The 16309-nt window shown below is 43.2% G+C and overlaps 2 protein-coding genes across 2 annotated transcripts; both read left to right on the forward strand.

Annotated features, from left to right (window-relative positions):
* Window positions 1-496: 496 nt before the first annotated feature.
* Window positions 497-13280, forward strand: oga (O-GlcNAcase). The gene is made up of 18 exons (XM_083988347.1): window positions 497-1015; window positions 1780-1831; window positions 1942-2039; window positions 2213-2343; window positions 2464-2635; window positions 2740-2838; window positions 2940-3224; window positions 3336-3494; window positions 3668-3870; window positions 4138-4416; window positions 4513-4716; window positions 5104-5278; window positions 8192-8277; window positions 9382-9486; window positions 9834-9928; window positions 10025-10217; window positions 10335-10494; window positions 10584-13280. The coding sequence occupies exons 1-18, from the start codon at window positions 847-849 to the stop codon at window positions 10718-10720; spliced, it is 2802 nt and encodes a 933-aa protein (XP_083844473.1). The 5' UTR covers window positions 497-846; the 3' UTR covers window positions 10721-13280.
* Window positions 13281-13741: 461 nt separating this feature from the next.
* On the forward strand, window positions 13742-16233 carry npm3 (nucleophosmin/nucleoplasmin, 3). The gene is made up of 5 exons (XM_083988135.1): window positions 13742-13951; window positions 14144-14229; window positions 14372-14491; window positions 14579-14672; window positions 15539-16233. Exons 1-5 carry the CDS (start codon window positions 13879-13881, stop codon window positions 15655-15657), a joined length of 492 nt encoding a protein of 163 aa, XP_083844261.1. The 5' UTR covers window positions 13742-13878; the 3' UTR covers window positions 15658-16233.
* Window positions 16234-16309: the final 76 nt, after the last annotated feature.

Genomic DNA, 16309 nt, shown 5'->3' on the forward strand with positions numbered 1-16309 from the left:
TACCTAATATGGACTGGAATCTCAAGATCTTAGAAAGCAGTAGAGATAGTCAACACAGCCACTGACACAATAAGTCAACTGAGTTATTACCTGGGTCTAGTCGTTGCAAGTTGAGGAATTCTGTAAATAATTATTGATTTCATTTCTTTATAACTCACGACTATAATATTGTTCTCAATGATAATCAACAATTAATGGGAAGTACACTTTTAAGCAAAATTGTGACACTATATCCAAAATAAGGTATTTTCTTCAAATGCTATTTTTTGCCATTTCATTGTATTAATAAATAATACGTTTGCGACTCATCTATGCTTGCAAAAACGTTGTTTCGCCTTTAAAAACGTTAACTTTATGCTGATGTTTCACGTCGCGGAGCATGCGAGTCGTCTATCTTTTCAGCCGTGTGACATCTTTGTAGTGTTTTGTCACGCAGATCTAGTTTTGACTGGTTTAATCTGGTCCCGGGAGCATGCGCACTCGGTGTAAACAGGAAGAAACGACTGAAAACCAGGGTAAATCTACCATAAAGAAGAAGAAAATGATCGGACAAAAAAACGAGCGAACGACTTGATCTTCTTTAAGTATTTATCAACATAAACGATGTCCTACAGCACCAGATAGGAAATTTCGATTTCGTCGTGTTGAACCGGCGGCTACATTTTGGACAGTTTTGGAGAGACTGGCGAGCTAACGAGAGACAGACAGTGACGCGATTTATTTCCTCCAGGTTTCTCTTGGTTCAATCTGCTGCTGCTTCACCACCTCTACCAAAACCAGTCGGTGTCCCTTCTTCCTGAGTTTTGTGGCTTTGTTTTCTTTCGCCGACTGAAATCTTGAAACACAATGGTACAGAAAGAAAAGACGCTAGAGGCGCCTCCGGTGGACGTGGAGCCGAGCCCCAGCCCAGTCTCTGGAGGAGAGTCCTGTGCCGAGGCCCCCGGCCCTGTGGAGGAGCCCGGGATCGGAGTCGAGCCCACTGGCCACAGGAAATTCATAAGTGGAGTCGTGGAAGGTAATATCGATTGTATAAAACGGGGGGAAAAAAACATTCAAATCAAGACATTTGATCCGCTTGTGCTCTGCATGCGGTCATTAGTAGGCCATCACGTTGCTGCAGCAAGCCTCCTTCCTCAGGGAGGTGATTATTGGTACAAATTGGAAATAATATCGTGCACATGTGGAAATTAAATTGTCGGGTAACACATGGGCCGATTGCACAAAGAAAATAGTATGATGCACGCCTTTGAAATGAATCATGGAAGCTTGTTTGTGGACGTTTGCAGTCCAGTGTTGTCGTACGACGTTAACGAGCAGATCGATGAAAAGAATCCATTGGGTTTACAGGTATTAACAGGTGATCAGCAGCCAACCCATTCACTGGACCCCATGTTGACAGTTGTGTCTAATAAAGATACCAAACATTGACATGCTGCACCTTAATTAATTACCAAGAATTAATTGGGTCAAGTGTAGTTTGGACTATGAAGATGAATTATTTTGGACTCTTAGCCTCCAGTAAAATATCAATTAAATTGGTCATTTTCCATATTTCCTTAACAATTCTGTTAAAAAAAACCTGGTATATACAGGAGAACGTATAAACAACAAAGACAAAGGAAAAATCTATGTCTAGTGGCACTAAACCCCTCCCTGCCCTAAGGGCAAACTGTACCCTGTATTAGTGTAGCAGGTAATAGGTCAATATGAGCAGGAAATGTAGTTGATTATCAGAACTGCAGACTGCATGGAAACTGAATGTATTGTTTACTGACGCAGGCTTTTACGGGCGACCATGGACAATGGAACAGAGGAAAGAGCTGTTCAGAAGGTATGAAGGACTGTGTGAATTATTAAAGCAGGCACGATAATAACATTTTGTGACCTCGTGTTGGTGATTTTGGTAACTACACTGAATTTGTATGACAATGCGCTTCACAGGCAGCAGAAATGGGGACTGAATACATACCTTTATGCACCCAAAGATGACTACAAACACAGAATGTTCTGGAGAGAGCTGTACTCAGTGGAAGAAGCAGGTGATTATTCAGAGCAAATCTTGCGATCGGCTTTCCTGGGGCAAGGAAAGTGAACAATGTCTGGTTATCTAAGTTTAATGACTGTCTGAATATTCCATTAAATGTAAAAAAAAAAAAAATTTAAATCATTATAAAAGCACTAAAATGCATTCATTTTTCTCTTTGTTTCCTAGAGCAACTCATGACTTTAATTGGTGCTGCTAAGGAGCATGGGATAGAGTTCATCTATGCCATTTCCCCTGGACTAGACATCACCTTCTCCAATCAGAAAGAGGTGTCTGCACTCAAAAGGAAACTTGATCAGGTATTGCATCTTTTCATATGACAGGAGCATGAAAAATGCATAAAAATTCCTGATAGAAGAATTCAGCGGGTCTTCCGCTTTCTGTTCATTTTCAAAAACCTACCTCTCTTTCCTCCTCAGGTTTCTCACTTTGGCTGCAAGTCATTTGCCTTACTTTTTGATGATATTGACCACAACATGTGCCCTGCGGACAAAGAGGTCTTCAGCTCATTTGCACACGCTCAGGTTTCCATCACCAACGAAATCTACCAGTACCTGGGAGAGCCCGAGACCTTCCTCTTCTGCCCCACAGGTATCTCAGCCCTTTCTTTGACTCATTTACGCATCATACACAATTGTTTGATTCACTTACGGTATTTATTCATAATCTGTTTATTTTTGTCTCTTGAAATCCAGAGTACTGTGGAACTTTCTGCTACCCAAGTGTCTCTCATTCCCCCTACCTCCACACAGTAGGAGAGAAGCTCCTACCTAGCATTGATGTGCTATGGACAGGTGAGGATAACAGTTTGCCTAACATCATTACTTTGTCAAGTGTACAGTTATATAAGCTAAGGAAGTAGCGTGAATGCTTAACTTGTGTATGTTTTCTGCAGGCCCTAAGGTAGTATCCCAAGACATTACAGTGGAATCAATTGAGGAGGTGTCAAAAATCCTGAAGAGAGCTCCAGTGATCTGGGACAACATTCATGCCAATGATTATGACCAGAAGAGACTTTTCTTGGGTCCATACAAGGGTCGCTCAACAGAGCTCATCCCCAGACTGAAAGGAGTCCTCACCAACCCAAACTGCGAGTTTGAGTCTAACTTTGTCGCAATCCACACTCTGGCCACCTGGTACAAGTCTAATATGAACGGTGTGCGCAAGGATGTGGTTATGAGTAAGTGTTATCCGGATGATGATACAATGTAATGATGGTCTGCAGTGTGATATCACAGCACCCCTCATTTATAATTGCTGTTTTTTTGTTTTTTTTTCTGTGTTTGATTAGCGGACGGTGAGGACAGCACAGTGTCCATCCAGATCAAGTTAGAGAATGAGGGCAGTGATGAAGAACTGGAGACAGATATGCTCTACAGCCCACAGCTTGCTCTAAAACTGGCTCTCACAGAATGGCTCGGGGAATTCGGTGTGCCTCATCAATATAACAGTACGAGCAGTCCCATTATTATGTTGTATCTCTATGCTAATGGTTTTATTTTATTGGTAATTCCAAGCGGTAAAACTCAAATTATGCTCATAATATTGACATTAATGGCCTTAAATCTTAGTTTTATGTTGGTCTGAAGAACACAATGTGGTGAAACTGTACTTGTCTATCAGGCCGACAGGTGCCTCAAAGTGGTGCCAAAGGCACAGCCATAGACGTGTCATCCATGGCTGCTCCCTCTCTCTGCTCCTCCACAACAGTCACGACTGTGTTCCAGCAGCCCATCATGTCTCCAGCTATGGCTCCTCTCTGCCTGGATCCACTCTCACTCCCCATGGCAAAAACACCTCAGGAGGTGGAGGAGGAAGTGGAGGAGGTGAGGTTCATTGTTATTCATACTAAAGTGTATTATTTTAATGACCAGATCAAGTACTGCATGCTTCTCAGAGGAACTGGGCTTCTCTGTTTGAGTTTATTGTCAATTCTACTATTAAAATTGCTTATTAGGCCTTGGATTAATAAACAGCTGACTACATAATGGCTGCTACTGCTCATTTATACCACACAGGTCTTTTTCTGCTTTCTGATCAAGGTCTTGGCCTCATTTCTATTACTAATTTCCTATTTCTGTTGACCAATACAGGTGGAGGTGGAGAAGAAGGATTCAGATGAGGAGCCCATGGAGATGGTGGTTGAGAAGCAGGATGAGGCTTCAGAGGCTGAAGCTGAAGTGGACCCGGAAGAGAAGCACGTCGTTCCTATCTTAGCTGACAAGATGGCCGAAGACCTGAAGCCCATGGATACGGACAAAGAGAGTCTGGCAGAGTCAAAGTCACCTGAAGAGTCTCTCCAGGAGGACTCTGGGAGCGATATTGCACCTATGCAGACAGACGATCAGCTCAAACAGGTGCCGCAAACATTTGTGAGTGATTTTCTTTTCTTTTACGCCTGAATCTAAACACAAACACAACTGTGAGTTCAGATTTGCATTAATACTAATATAATACTGTGTCCTCAGGATGTGTTTGTGCCTGGGCCCGACGAGAAGCCTCTGTTCACAGCGGAGCCCCTCACGCTCGAGGACCTGTGCCTCCTGGCAGAGCTCTTCTACCTGCCTTACGAACACGGACCCAAGTCAGTGCAGATGTTAAAGGAGTTCAACTGGCTGCGGGCCAACAGCAGCGTCGTCAGCGTCAACTGCAAGAGAAAGGAAACCGAAAAGGTGGGTTAATGCACCAAAATAAACACATGGACTGATTTAGAGGAGAGAGAACGAGGTCTGTCTGAGGAAAACTAGTTCATCATTTACTGAACTTGCTTGTGAAAGTGTTGGTTGCTGAAAACAAAATGGTGGATATGTACTACCCAGACTGCCCATTGGGTGGTGTCATTATGACAGGAGACAGAGTTAGTGCGCTTGCACCACAGAGCACTGTTCTGTTCTTTATTAATCACACATGCTTGTGACAGTCAGAAACATTTTGATTTTCATAATAAATTGAATGATGTCGAGTCCAATTGCCACCTCATATATGAAACAGAACTATTTTTCTGAAATATTGGTAACACTTGTGTTTTGTTGTGTTATTTCCAATCACTGTTGGCTCAGGTGGCAGAATGGCAATCAAGGGCGGAGAAGTTTGAGGAGATGTGCTGCTCCGTCATCCAGATGTTCACGCGACTGTCCAACTCAGCCAACCGCACCATCCTCTACGACCTCTACCCATACATCTGGGACATCAAGAGCATCATTTCTATGGTCAAGTCTTTTGTCCAGTGGCTAGGTATGTATGAGGGGAACCACAGGCCGCTTTCTCTTAGAGCGCAGTAGCGTAGCAGTAGTCTGATCAAGTCTGGTAATCCTGACTTTTGTCATTTTCACAGACACATTAACTATATATAAAAATAAAACAAATCTGATTACATAAAGGAAAGGTTGATTGATTGGTTAGCTGCATGGATTATGTCACCATCCACTGCTATGTAGCATAGTGAGGCAAAGTTATTGTAGGCCTACACATATCTTGCACAGTCTGCTTAACAGATGCTAGCATTACTGATCAAACACCTAGAGAAACATGGCTCTTAGAGACCTTGGCCATCAGCTGTAAACAGGGTGAGAATCAGAGTAGCAGCTAATACCATAGCACAGATCAGGCCAGATGAATTGCTCTTGTTTCACACAATGATTGTGAATTTTATTTTCATTTATTTTATTTTTTTTGTTTGACTGAATGCCGCTTGCACATCGTCCTTATTTACTCCATAACAAGCTGCTCCATCCTGGTGAGATGTAAACTGGGTCTCTGTGGCAAACATCCCAGCAGGGTTACTGCTGCTTGCTGTGTATCCAGTAACATCACTGCTGCATTCCCACACAGACACACTTGCTTCCATCTCTCTGTCTGGGGATGGGCGCCAGGGGGACGTCCCCACCACCCCCACCCCCCTTCCTCCTCCTCCATGCCCTAGCGCGCACGCGAGCTTGGAGAGCAAGTTGACTGACTGTGGAAGGCCATTCTGGTGCGTAAAGTAACTCGACCCGTGTGGGTTCAGCACGGCAGGGTGTTGCCTCACTGAGCAGCCTTCAAACTGAGGCTGCGCTGTGATGCGTTCAACCTCGTGAGAACATCTCCAATCTTTTTTTGGAGTGTTGTTTTGGATGGTCTGAAGCACCAGCATGGCCTGTAGGTTACTCCCTGTAACCCAGTTTCATTCACAGGTTTCTGTCCTGTCCGGCTATATGGTAAAGCTGAAGACTCTTAGCCCACAGTACACAGCAGGCAGCATACCCGCACTGGCAAAGCCACATCAAAACTCCACACCACTGACTCATCAGCAAACCATAAACACTCCAGAGACACTGTGGAGTAAATGAATAAAAAGTTATCTCCGAATATTCCACTTAATAACTAGAGTGTTGTTAAATGTCTAATTATTGACTTCTGCTATTGCTATTGGCAGGTTTTACATCAGTCCCCATGTTTTCCCCCTGATAGAAGCTGTGCAGCCGGCACTTAGTCACAGCCTCCCTGGTTATTGTACTGAGAACACTTACTAATAACCATTTTCTACTGTTTTCTCCCTTCACTATGTACAGATGGAAGAATCCACAGTACAAGTTTCTACTGCTATTGGATCGACAGTGGCCGATGTATGCGCAGTGCAGGCGTCGTTTCTTTTGCTCATGTTTGAAACGGATTTATGTAATTTTTTTTTCTTAAACTAGATCTTTAAATGTTAAAAGATTGATTTGGAGGAAAGGAAGCAGCCTTCCGGATGAGGTCACATTTTGGGCAGCGATTTAGCTCTGAATCCTAAGTGTTAACTCCCAAATTTTTCTCTTTGGCAGCTTCTCTCTAACATGTTTTTTTGTTTCTGTCAGTAGGCCTATAGAAAAGGCTCAGACCAGCCTGATGCACCTACTCAAGGGAATTTACACTTGGCTTTGAAATTTTAACCATGGCACATCATCCTCATCCTTCTCGGGGATGTATTTCTGTAACTGTGTAGTTGCGATCATTGTGCTCTCAGACACAGACACACAATGGTCGGCTCCTCAGCAGAACTGTGATTGTGTTAAGACAATACAGTTTGAATAGAGAACTCAGGTGGGAGTGAACCGCTTGGAGATCACTCCTTTGTCTGATTTTGTCGAGGTTAATTTGGGGAGGCGCAAGTTCAGAGTTCCTTCCCGTGGGTGCATCTGCATGCTGTGTTGTCAGCTCGTCAGAGGAATTGTTTTAGGTGTCAGGGCGAGGTTCATATGTAAGTGAGTGGTAGGTGTCCTGCCCGCGCGCTGCATTTGTCTGGTCACATGACGGGGCTCCTCGTCAACCAGGGTTAGACTTCATTAGCAGCAGCAGCAGCATTAACGCACACAAACTCTTAAAGGCCCTGAGTGCTTTAGATATGTACTCCCCTTTATATGCGTTGTCCCAGCTGTCTGTTTCATCTGTGGTTTGTCTGGCTGTGGCTTTTAGCAGAAAGCCGAGAGGCCCTTTAACACAGGGAACGCTCACGCTACCTCTCCCTCTCAGCCTCCTGTCTCCCTGGTTTGATGACTCATGCTCCCCAGTCATGTGACGAGGCAGATAAGATGAGAATGTGACTTCACACGGGGTGCTAAGATCAGTGGGGTGACGGCAGCTGAAGCTTACTTTTACAGGCCATAGGCAGCGCAGGTTCTGGTTCTGAAGGTCAGTACAGTATCCATCGGAGTCTGTCGGGCTTTTCCCACGATCATTACCCTGATTGAAACACAAAGGGGGCTGAACTGCACTTGACTGTGTTCACTCGAAAAGTGTGCCTTTCACTGCACAGAACAACTTATTTGTAAATGCCTGCATACCATGTTATGTGGAGCAGTGTGACATTGTTGTGTCGACACAATCTTGTCCTGTGTTTTTTGAATAATTTATATCTTGGACCTGATACCATGTTCCAAAGATGTAAGCTTTAGTTGCTTGAGCCCCATTTTTTTTACCATAAGATCTTTCCTCTGAATATAATATATCTATTCCAAATTAGGTCCTTTTTTATGTTTTAATGGTTAAAACTAAAATAAATTTATTCATATGGACTATGCTAAGAAGATACATATGACCCCCTTCCTCCCCATCTCCCCATTCCCCTTCATCTGTGTCAGAGAGCCCCATCTTGTGGTAACACTGTCCGCTTGGCTCTGCTCCTAACAGGGTGTCGTAGTCAGTCCTCAGCACAGTTCCTTAGAGGAGACCAAGAGCCCTGGGCCTTTAGGGGAGGTCTAGCAGGAGAGTTCCAGGTATCTAATGCACTGAATTTACAGCAATCAAATGGAAAAAAAAAAGAGTGTTGTGAGCAAAGACAAAAATGGTAATGTGTGCGTAGGTACGAAGGGCTTTGGTCTGTCGAAGGTGAGCTGATTGGAGTGGGTCAGGCTTTGTAACATTTAAGTTCCATCCCCTTCACTTGTTTACCAAAGAAGTTCTGTATTACTTTGGGATACTTGATCAGTCTGTGTGAGGGGAATGGGTGACCTGAAACCCAATCCTGACAAGACAGGTCTACAGCCAGTGTTTGGCCGTGACATTTTCTCATTGATTAATTTCAGTTTCTTTCAGCAACTGCCCAAGGAGATGCTGCTTTTCCCTGGCGCACGCAGCGCAAGCGAGCATGGCTAGGTTTTTATTTTCATGACATCTCATTTCTTTGCAGGAAAAGCACAGCGCACAAATTACCAAGCCAGGCCTTTGCGAGCGCACGCGCAAAAGCATCGCAGCGCCAGCGAGTACGCAAGCATGTTTGCAACGGGAAAACTCCATGATCAAACACAGCTGTCCATGCTCAAAGTAACACCTCCATCCTTGGAGAGTAGCAAGACTCTCGATGGCAACCCAAGTGCCATCGAATGACTCAGTTAGCTCACATTTAATTTGCCTCTTTGGTTTGTTTCCTGGAGTTCTCTCTGTCTCTCTGCGCCAGCATCATTATTTTTCTCAACAGGAGGGTCCTGCGCAGCGAAATATTGCGATGTCTTACAAAAGGGAAAGGAGCATCTCCTTCAGCCAGTAAAACCTTAGTCAGACCAAAATACCACCCTCGTTTTATTATATTTGAAAAGCAGATATGTATGTGCTTGTTGTGCTATGCTCCTTTAACAAAAAAATGAGAGAGATGTGATGTTTGCTCTTGTTGTCCACTGTCAGATCAACAAGAAACATCAGTTTTTATCTTAATGATATTTTTTTGTTAAATATCCGTCACCACAAAGCTCTTTGCTTCCTGCTATAGTTCCTTTTGGTTTGACAGTGGCTCAATCGTAGCAAATGCACAGTGAGGCACTCAGCCAAAGCAGCACAGCGCCTGTTCTCAGTGAAACTGAACCTTTTTCTTTTGATGCCCACAGAGATTGTTGCCAATAGATGGGGCAAACGATCTTTTCTACCAACCTCCACCCTCAATGCCAACCTCCAAAATCTATTCCATAAGGCCATACTTTCCCAAGGATGAGGTAAGATGTTTGTGCACTTTGTGCGCTTTCATTTGACCAAGACTTATGTATTCTGTCCTTAAGTAGCACCATGACAAAATGTGTATTAATATATAGTTGAAGAAATGGTGTTTACCACATGAGAGTATTCCCAGTAGACATGGCCTAGTTTAAGCTGGGAATGATTTGCCCCACAACCTAATGCTAATGCTCCTCAACTGTGCTGTATATCAACATGTATACTGTAAAGTGTAAAGGCAGCTTCAGTGTTTTTCAGGGTTATACTTCAGCTTTTATATCCAGTGTTAACTCTGGGTGTGTGACATAATGGACTACTATAACAGGTGTACTGGTCCTTCTGTTTGCAGACTGCAGTTTATAAAATCTGTAAAGAAATGTACTCAGAAGGAATGGAGGAGGACGCTCCCTTCTCTGATGATGATCCCGACCTCATAGGAGACAGGTAAAAAAAAAAGAAGATGAAAATGTCTGAGTGTCGTCAGCCCAGATTAAAGTGCAAATCAATATGGCTGCCAAACTCCTTACTGTTTGCTCACAGGTTAGTGGGAGGTCTGCTGACTCTGAGCTCAGACTATGGGTTCGTGCTCGAGGACGATGAAGGGATCTGCGGTTATGCTCTTGCCACCGTGGATGTCAAGCCCTTCATTAAGAAATGCAAGGTGAACTGGTTACCCTGCATGCAAGAGAAATACCACAAGCCTGACGACCAGAAGGACCTCACAGAGGCCGAGGTAGGGTCTCAGTCCGTCTCTCTTACGTCTCTCTTAATCCATTATCAAGTGTATTGACTGCGTCTCCTATTGCTGAATCTTACTTCACTCTTCAATCTCTCTGTGTCGTCCCTGTAGAAGATGATGCTGAGTTTCCATGAAGAGGAGGAGGGTCTCCCAGACTCTTTCCTCTCCAACTTCCCCTCTCTCATCAAGGTTGACATTCACGCCAAGGTTACTGACCCCAGTGTGGCCAAAAGCATGATGGGATGTCTCCTGTCTTCTATAAAGGCCAATGGTAGGTAGCAGCCACCATCACTAATAACACAGATAAATCATGCTGCATTTTATTTTAGACTGACTGAGTTTTCGTCTTTGACTTCTCAGGGTCCCATGGTGCATTCTGCAAAGTTCGTGAGACTGATAAGAGGATGTTGGACTTCTATAGTAAACTGGGATGCTTTGAAGTGGCCAAAATGGAGGGCTTTCCCAAAGACATCATTATCATGGGACGCAGCTTATGAAGAAACGTGCTGCTTCAATGAAAGACAGAGAGAGCAAGTCGGCGGGGCTAAAACATGTTTGCTACCTTCATGAGAAAAGAAACTTCCATGATGATTTTATACTGAATGATCATCTGGGCCCAGGGAGACCTCTTTTTAGGATTTGTGTACAGAAGCACATCAGTCGCACACACAGATTCCCTGTGCTGCCCGTAGACGCTACTGGCTCTGTTGGTTTCAGCAGATCCGAAGCTAAAAGGCCGAGGAGTGATGTGTAGTCAGTTGATTTGAGCCAACATGGAAGAGTGGCGCCCCAGCACTGATTTCTGGGGTCCCACTACTCGTATACCTCCAGGCAACAGGAAGCGATAACTCCATAAGCCTTTTACTCATTTAATCCAGTAGCCATTACATGGATTTTGCCCGCATGCCCTAACGCAAAGTGTCTGTATCTGAAATAGAGGCAGAGCTGTGAAATGAGGGCGGCCTGTATCTCAGGTAGTGTCTCACTACCCCCACGTCCTGCTTTCCCAGCTTTGACGTAGTGAATAGCACAGCTGTCGACATAAGTAGGACACCTTTATACAGGATGTGAGGTGCTATGTGAGAGTTTGCCTTTCATCATCACATCGTGGTATTTCCAGTTCCTACTCAGTAGATACGGAGAAAGAGGCCTTTCAAGTGGCGTATTCCTAACAAAGCGTAATGTGAAATGCTCAGTCTGCACACGTGTACGGTGGAAAACTGTAGCTTTCGGGTGTTGGTGACACCCGCGGTAGAAGATCGTCACAGACCAGCAAAGTACTCTTTGAGACTGTTGAGACTTAACCACGAGGCCATCTGAGTTTTTGTTCAAGTAGTAGTAGTAGACAACAGAGAAGCTTCCACGAGTTTACATAAATGGTTCCCAGCCTGTTTCTGTTTTGCTTTTGTTCCTTTTTTTGTAACCGAGCAGATTTTGTGCTTATTTTCCCCTTTGAGCTAATTGCCTTTTGGTTTATTGCCTTTGGATTTTAGGTTCACATTGCAGACCCCCAGTGTCTTCTGCGTAAAGGCTGTCGAACACGTGTCAGATAGAAGAGTTAAGATTTGGACATTGGCCTTGTTGTTGCTTAAATTCCAGAGACGCAGCCTGACATTGACGGTCACATGTCTTAGTTTTGCCCTGCCAGATCCCAAACATCAGCACAGACATCCTTCAGTGAAGCTAAGCTGACTGGTGGGGACGTCGCTGTCAGAGAAAGCTCAGACCAGCTCAGTCAAGTTGACTTACGTGAAATGACACATTACTAAATACACAGAAATGTAAGCTTAGTTTTTCATGATTTTTTGTTTAAATAGTTAAAATGATATGTGTATTTGTATACAGGTCCTCTTTGAGAGAATGAGACCCTAAATCAAGCAGTACCCAGTGGGACCAAAATCCAGATTCCAATCTGCTGTAGAAAAAAAATCATTGAAATTGCATGAGGTGACGTGATGGAAAATCCTGGCGTTAAGCTCCCACTGTCAAAAAGCTGCGCAATTCTTCAAAATCGCTAATTGAAGATCCGACTTGTAAAGTGACCTGAGCTGCCTGCAGTGTCAGATGTGCTGCACTAAAACGTCATTGGTCATCATGTATAATGGCTTTACACCCGTCATTCACCCCCACCCCCCACTTTGTTTTCAACATTGCATGCTCTCAGACGAATGTCCTCTCAGTTGAGCTCCATGGATCGCCAGGGCCGTTAAATCCTGTCACCACATGTCACTGAAGTGGCACCGACTCCCACATTGTTGAACTGTTTATCCGTGGGGGAGTGAAGCAGAAAATTCCTAGGCCTTTTACTATGTGTCCATTGAATGTTTGATATTCAGACGCGTTTCCCATTTGTTTTTGTAAATCTATATAGGTGATCTAAAAAAAAAAGAAGCACTTTGACTATAGATAGGAGTGTTCTGTTGGTTACATGAGGATCATCAGTTGCTCTTCAGTAGCTGCCTGCCAATGTGATGTTTTGATACTGTGTACATTCATAATGTGCATGAGGTGTATTGGATTTGCTGTGGCAGTCATTAGAATAACCTCATCTTATGCTACACAGAGGAGGAAGCATGCCACTCACCTCTGAGCATAAATACTGTAGTATGTAGACAGTCTGTTAATGCTGTCAATCATAAAAGTGTTATTATTTTGTATATCTTTATTGAGACTGTTGCCAGTATTTTGTTTTCCCTCAAGGAAGACAAAATGGTGGCCTTGTTACAATGCCCTGTCCCGTACAGCCGTCCCACGTGGCTGTTTTCCAGCGAGGTGTGAAACTCACCAACAGATCTGCTGTTTGTCTCCTGAAACAACAGCGGAAATTTCACCCTTGTTTTAAATGGTTCATTTTCTTTGCAGTTTTCCAACTCTCCAACTTTCTTCTCTGCCAAGCGGGTTTGATAGAAATGGGCTGTCACTGAGAGAAAGGGCTCCAATTGTACATTTTGATTATCTGAGTTTAAAGGGGATGGGGGTCATAAGTGTCCGTTTACCTATGTAAAATTTGTATGTAAGATACATAATATTAAAAAACTAATAAATCATAATAAGTTACTTTGTATGCTTTGTCTTTTGTGTCATCATGTCTTCGCTCTGACAGACGTTTTTTGGTTATGCCTGTAACAGAAATATTACACAATGCACTAGGTGAAGCACAGACAGTTCACAAAAATCCTGATTTAGTATCCCTATTTGGGATTTGACAAATTATTTCACTATATCAAGTCCTTGTCTGATTGGTTTCTTGTGGATTAATTGTATTGTCATTTTTGTATTGAGTGGAAAAATCCATGTAAACCTGCCTCTGAGATTTATTTCTTGATGGTTAAAGTTCTTGGGGCCAATTTGCTAAATGTGGAGCAACTACATCATTCGATTTTTCTTTTTTATAAATACATTTTTATTTTCATATATATATTTGTAATCCTCAATTTAAAATGTAGCATTTGTATTGTAATTCATGTTTTGTCCTGTAGTCCATGCAGTTAGAAAAAAAAAAACACACGAGGAGTCAGCGACAGGCGCACAGTGATGACGAGGCGTCAATGTACTTAGTCTGCGACGCGCTTGTTATTTTTTCGCGAGGGGCTCATTTGGTTGTAACGTGTTAACAGCAAATCAAAAAAATATATATATTTAGCTCTTCGACAAAATGTCTTTCCACGACAACGACCCCGTGGATATGGGATTAGCTGGTCAATCCAAGTTGGAGAGCTTCCTGTTCAGTAAGAGCAATTTAAATCCAGTTTATCAGTTTACCTGTCGGCGCACACGTGGGTTACTTATGTAGATCTGCTCTGGAGACATTTTAGGCTAAAAAAACGACCTTTTTTCAGGTGTTAACTTCCCGCGCTGACTTCACATGATTGCAAAGAAAATACGTGATGTTTAATACTGGTTGTGGTGTTTTCCTGTAGGCTGCGAGCTCTCCTCCAAAGTCCCTTTCTACACTTTCCAAGGAGATGAAGAGGAGGACCTGGAGCACTTCCTTGAACTCAGAACAGTATGTACAGTTGCGGAGGAGAATCGGCGTCATCACATTATCAGGGCTGCAAAAAGCCTTTTGATTATTGAGTATCCATCTGTTTAGATTGCACTGTAATGTTCGGCTTGAATAGATAACTTCTGAATTCATCTGATTGCAGATTTGTCTGGGAGAAGGTGCCAAGGAGGAGAGTAACGTGGTGGAGGTCACGGCCATGAACCACCAAGGAAAGACCATTTCAGTGCCCATCGCCAACCTTCACATCAACTGTCTGCCCATGGTACTACCATCTATAATCTCTCCAGGCGGTCTGATGTAACCTCCCGCACAGCAGAAGCTAAAGTTTGATATCTCTTTACCTCCTCAGGTGAGTCTTGGGGAGTTTGAGCTGAAAGCCCCAGTGACCATCCGGCTCAAGGCTGGTTCAGGACCAGTTACCATCAGCGGGCTCCACCTCATTGGTAAGAAACTCCTTTTTAACCCTAACAGTACTTTGTTAAACTACTAATGGACCACTGACAACATCCGTTTAATGTGACTAATATCAAAATATAGAAATATTACAAGTGAGGTGAGAGAGCAGGCTGTTAAAAAACATAAAGGAATAACTATTGAATTCTTGTTATGACAGTGACACCAGTAAAACAATTTATGTAATCTCCAAAAAAATAATTAGATTGTGTTTGCCCCCTACTTTCAAGTATTAATAATTAATAAATTCACAGAATTTTTAAAAACACAAAAATACAGTCTCTTAATTGTGAACAGTTGCTGGTGTCTGTGTGTGTCTAACTGAATCTCCTATATCAGCTCAGCTTTTGAGAAAATGGTGTATTTTTTTTATCAATCAATTAATCAAGAAGATCATTGGCAGATTAATCAATGCTTTGATCCCTCAGAAATGGATGCAGTGGCTAAGCAGCAAATGTGATGTGTTGCAAGGATTCTTGAAGTTCTGAAATACTTTGCTCCTTTATTCACTTTCTTTTGAAATTGACATGAAAAGTGAAATGTATCTTTGAGCAGTAAAATGTTAAATTTCTATTCCAAATTAAATCTAAGACCTTCTCTAAAAGTTAAAGTCGACCGTAGCGTATTTCAGAACCCGGTGAAATAAGCATTTATCAGTGCAGCGGGGAACGCTCAGTGATTCTTCTCATTCTACATCTGATCGTAATGAGCGCGTGCAGCCGCATTTCACAAGCTGTGCATGAGGTCAGTTGAAAGGGCAGATGAAATAAAGCGACCTCTCTGGCCTTATGATTAAATATAACACCAGTATTTAGATTAAGACAGTGATTCAACATTGCCTCCTGTTCTCGTGCAGCCTCGGAGGTCGAAGACTCCGATCTGTCCGATGAGGATGACGAAGACGACGATGACGACGATGAGGAGGAGGAAGAGATCACTCCTATTAAACCGGCAAAGAAGAAGCAGAGGCAGTAGGCGCGGAGGTTGCTGATGGGGATTTCGGAATGATGACACGTTGTGAGAAACACCACAGATTTTTGTACCAGACGGACACATTTTTCGGAGATACTACTTCTTCCACACAGCCACGTTGAATGCTTAGTGTGGTGGCAGCTAAACATGCTGTGGGAGGAAGGAACATCACGAGGGGCTCCGATGCTCTCGCCTCTCCTCTCGGTCTGAGCAGTGTCTTTAACTGCGCTTAAGACATTCACTTGTAGAAGAACTGTTTTTGCTATTGAATGCTACCAAGTCTTTTATACTGTGTGTTATACAGTCAGCACCACTGATGCCGATCAAGTGCATCAGTGGTGGAAAATGTGTCTTTTGCCACCAGTGGATTCTGGTAATGTTTGAAGAAGCTGTTCCTGCAACAGACAAAAATGTGTGTGTGTGTGTGTGTGTGTGTGTGTGTGTGTGTGCACGCGTGCCTGTGTGTACTTGTCAGACAGGAAAGGGTTTGCACATGAATTGTGATTTCAGATGAATGGTGCAATCGATGATTAACATACATACATGCAGATTATGAAATGTTTCACAAGAGTATCTCCATTTCCAGTTGTTCCAGTTTGTAACATTAAAAAAAACTGTTTTGCTATGTAAGATGTCATAAATGTGAAGATTTTGT

Source organism: Trachurus trachurus (genome assembly GCF_905171665.1).
Source record: "Trachurus trachurus genome assembly, chromosome: 15".
Lineage (NCBI taxonomy): Eukaryota > Metazoa > Chordata > Actinopteri > Carangiformes > Carangidae > Trachurus > Trachurus trachurus.